Below are 4,611 nucleotides of genomic sequence, written 5' to 3'. Positions count from 1 at the left end.
CCCTTTTCTTGACTTAAGTTTGTTTAAAAGCTATTTATTTCTAACATCATCCAACTGAAACGTTAATTCTGTTCCTCTCTCCAATGACTGCCTGATGAGTGCCTCCAGCTTTTTAAAGCACATATCTTGAACTGGCTGCCACTCCCAATACTAACAACTTTTTAAGAAGCCAGAAGTCTACTAAACCGACTGGCTCTGCTGCATACCACAAATGAAAACTAAAATTTTTGCAAGTTGGTACTTGTGTACCAAGGCCACACAAAAAACGATAATTCATATAGCGATACGTGTGTGATTAGACCTTTAAACTGGAACCAGTCTGGGCCTTTCAACCAGCATTTAAAATAAAGCTTACTCCCAGGGTTCTTTGTGTGAAGTGTTGTTTCTCTTTTGTTGGCACCCACTGATGTTGGAGAAAAGCGCACCCGGAACTAGTCACCCATCCTGTGACGGGTGGCGCTGTGGTGAAAACGGTGAGCGATTGGGAAACTGTGATAGGAAAAACTACAAGTCCCAGAAAGCATTTAATGGTAGGGTCATGCGGTGATGCTTGAGTGCGTCATGACGCACATGACGTGTTGCCGTGCTGATCGGTGCGCAGAAGTGGCCGGTGAGAGTGTTGATATTTATTGGTGATTGGATTCTTCTTTAACTACATCTGTCCGGTATTAAGATGTCTGATCAGGTAGGTTTTTACAATTTTTAAAAAAACAAACATTGGGCTGATGGGTTATGCTGTGTTTCGGTCGCTGAGTGTAACATTGCATCCAAACACGGGGTTCAAATGGAGGCGGAAGGAAAGGAAGCTGAGTGAGGCTTGGGTGCGCGCCTAATAGATCGGGGACGCGCCCTGCAGCTCTGTTTTGGTCTAAATTCGTTGCATAATGTACTTATGGTGAAAATGCAACTTTAAGGGCGGTTCAAATGCTACTTAAGGTCTGAACAGTGAAGAACAAGAGATAGAACTGGATTGCAGCTCAATTTTGATTATTATTGTTGGCCTATCCTTGTGTGCGTGTACAGTATGTTAGATGGTATTGAATCTTCTAGAGTTTTTCACGACAAAATTTGATAGTTATGAATTACAGAGTCAATATACTGTACAGTGTTTTGGAGAGTGAGTAATTAATCCATGGGTAGTAAACCGAAATACTCATTTTTTCATAAAATGTATCATGTGTATTCATGTTGTATTTCTCACAATCAGATCTGTCAACTCGTGCTCAAGGATTTTGAGATTAATTAATTAAAATAGTTTACTGAAACTAGTGAGCAAAATTGAAGGTGAGTAAAAAGTTCCCAGCCAGGCTATGGCACAAAGAACAGTGGAAGTATGAGGTGCCTATGTGTAATATGTGTACTTACTGTTAATAACTGCTGCTTGAATCTGATTTTTGTTTTTCAGCAATGCCTCCAGTATAATTCTGCATCATTTGTGCCTGCACAGGCAGTGTTTACAGTGTATGTGGTTTTATATCTGTTTGAGATACTAACTCCTCTGTCACCAACAAAATTTATCCTATTCAAATTCATACAATTTATCAAGTTTATAATGCACAGTTATGTGCATGGCTTGAAACTTAGGCATACAGCACTTGATGAGTGAACTGAATTTTAACTTGCTTAAACCAAATACAAAATTAAAGTTTTTTTTAATTTAATCACAGTAACGGTCTGAGCACATTTAGTGTGGACACTCCTACCAGATCCACGTTGTGTTGATTGGCTTGATAGCAAGCTCATTCCTCATATCCTAATCAATCTGTTGAGATGAGGAACTCTCCTAAAACTTTGTTTCTGAGGTTCCAGGTGCTTTAACATGCCAGTTATTTGAAAATGCCACAACTGGTTTTTGTTGTGGAAACCAAGCCATGCTGACCAGCTAGCTTTTTAAGGTCAGAAATTCCTCTTCAATTTAAAACTGAAGAATGCTTGTTTTTCTCTAACAAAATGTTAAAATTGTGAGAGTATACATATGTGAAATGTCTTAATTTCTGAGACTATGATTTCTGATCTTGAATGGTTAACGTGGAGAAACAGACATTCTCACAATTTTCATTCAAAGTGAAATTGTGTCTACAAAGTGTTACAGCAGATAAACATAGGAATGATAGAGTACTTTCAGTATGGGGAACTGATCCCCACCACTGACCTTTATTTAAGACCATAAGACATAGGAGCAGAAATTAGGCCAATCAGCCCATCGGGTCTGCTCCGCCATTCAATCATGGCTGATAAGTTTCTCAACCCCATTCTCCCCGTAACCTTTGATCCCCTTACCAATCAAGAACCTGTCTATCTTGGTCTAAATACACTCAATGACCTGGCCTCCACAGCCTTCTGTGGCAATGAATTCCATAGATTCACCACTCTCTGGCTAAAGAAGTTTCTCCTCATCTCTGTTCTAAAAGGTCTTCCCTTTACTTTGAGGCTGTGCCCTCGGGTCCTAGTCTCTCCTACTAATGGAAACATCTTCCCCACGTCTGCTCTATCCAGGCCTTTCAGTATTCTGTAAGTTTCAATCAGATCCCCCCTCATCCTTCTAAATTCCATCGAGTATAGACCCAGAGTCCTCAAACGTTCCTCATATGTTAAGCCTTTCATTCCTGGGATCATTTTCGTGAACCTCCTCTGGACCCTCTCCAGGGCCAGCACATCCTTCCTGAGATACGGGGCCCAAAATTGCTCACAATATTCTAAATGTGGTCTGATCAGAGCCTTATAAAGCCTCAGCAGCACATCCCTGCTTTTATATTCTAGTCCTCTCAAAATAAATGCCAACATTACATTTGCCTTCCTAACTACCGACTCAACCTGCAAGTTAACCTTAAGAGAATCCTGGATTAGGACTCCCAAGTCCCTTTGCACTCCAGATTTCTGAATTCTCTCCCCATTTAGAAAATAGTCTATGCCTCTTCTTCCTATCAAAGTGCATGACCTCACACTTCCCCACGTTGTATTCCATCTGCCACTTCTTTGCCCATTCTCCTAACCTGTCTAAATCCTTCTGCAGCCTCCCTGCCTCCTCAATACTACCTGTCCCTCCACCTATCTTTGTATCATCTGCAAACTTAGCCAGGATGCCCTCAGTTCCTTCATCTAGATCATTAATGTATAAAGTTAAAAGTTGTGGTCCCAACACTGACCCCTGTGGAACTCCACTAATCACCGGCCGCCATCCTGAGAAGGACCCCCTTATCCCCACTCTCTGCCCCCTGCCAGACAGCCAATCTTCTATCCATGCTAGTACCTTGCCTCTAACACCATGGGCTCTTATCTTACTGAGCAGCCTCCTGTGCGGCACCTTGTCAAAGGCCTTCTGGAAGTCCAAGTAGATAACATCCATTGGCTCTCCTTTGTCTAACCTACTCGTTACCTTCTCAAAGAATTCTAACAGATTTGTCAGGCATGACCTCCCCTTGATGAAACCATGCAGACTTTGCCCGATTTTACCATGCACTTCCAAATATTCTGAAATCTCATCCTTAATAATGGACTCTAAAATCATACCAACGACCGAGGTCAGGCTAATCGGCCTGTAATTTTCCGTCTTTTGCCTCACTCCCTTTTTAAACAGGGGGGTTACATTAGCGATTTTCCAGTCCTCTGGGACCCTCCCTGACTCCAGTGATTCCTGAAAGATCACCACTAACGCCCCCACTATATCTTCAGCTATCTCCTTCAGAACTCTGGGGTGTAATCCATCTGGTCCAGGTGATTTATCCACCTTCAGAACTTTCAGTTTTCCTAGCACCTTCTCCTTGGTAATGGCCACCATACTCACCTCTGCCCCCCCGACTTTCTTGAACTTTGGGGATGTCACTCGTGTCTTCCACTGTGAAGACTGACGCAAAGTACCTATTCAGTTCCTCCGCCATTTCTTTGTTCCCCACTACTACTTCTCCAGCGTCATTTTCCAGCGGCCCAATGTCCACTTTTGCCTCTCTCTTACTCTTTATATATCTAAAAAAACTCTTGCAATCTTCTTTTATATTACTGGCTAGTTCACCCTCATATTTAATCTTCTCCCTCCTTATTTCTTTTTTAGTTGTCCTATGTTGGTCTTTGTAGGCTTCCCAATCCCCTGGTTTCCCACTGCTCTTCGCCGCATTGTATGTGTATATTTACACACAGATGCACTCGCATAATTATATTTATCAAGAATTGTTTTGAATCAGGCAATTTTTCATTAAGACTTACAAGTACAGGTACAGCTGAAATCAGCTACAGAAGCTATCAGTGAGTGATTTCATCGCGAGTTGTATGTTTTAGCATTTTTCTGTTCTTGAGGACTAAATGAAAGTGATAAAATTGGGAAACTTCAGTCAACATTCAGAACCAGAAAGAAATCTGACACAAATCAGCATCTGTAAAATCATTCTGTAGTTCTACATTGACTCTGGAAATCTGGTAAGCCCAGTGTTGATATTTACAATGTCATCAGTTCTGTTGTCATGATGATGTGATATATGCATGTGGAACATTAATTTTTAATTTCATTGGCTGGTCAGATATTTATATTGAGCTTCTTTAAAAAGACTTTTGCCAAGCAGACACTGAGTTTAAAATGGCTGCAGAAGCCACCTAACCTACATATTGGCCAAGTCTGGA

General features: G+C 41.4%; 1 protein-coding gene across 1 annotated transcript in view; it reads left to right on the top strand.

Moving 5' to 3' along the window:
• Nucleotides 1-547: 547 nt before the first annotated feature.
• The window catches only part of sumo1 (small ubiquitin like modifier 1), a 39,864-nt gene continuing 35,800 nt past the window's right edge, over nt 548-4,611 (top strand). The window contains exon 1 of the mRNA XM_078529558.1: nt 548-685. Within this exon, the coding sequence (XP_078385684.1) occupies nt 674-685 (12 nt within the window). The 5' untranslated portion in view covers nt 548-673. The remainder of the gene's footprint in view (nt 686-4,611) is intronic.

Source organism: Cetorhinus maximus, chromosome 25 (assembly GCF_964194155.1).
Source record: "Cetorhinus maximus chromosome 25, sCetMax3.hap1.1, whole genome shotgun sequence".
Lineage (NCBI taxonomy): Eukaryota > Metazoa > Chordata > Chondrichthyes > Lamniformes > Cetorhinidae > Cetorhinus > Cetorhinus maximus.
The sequence above is the reverse complement of the archived record's forward strand: the minus strand, read 5'-3'. Positions and strand labels throughout refer to the sequence as shown.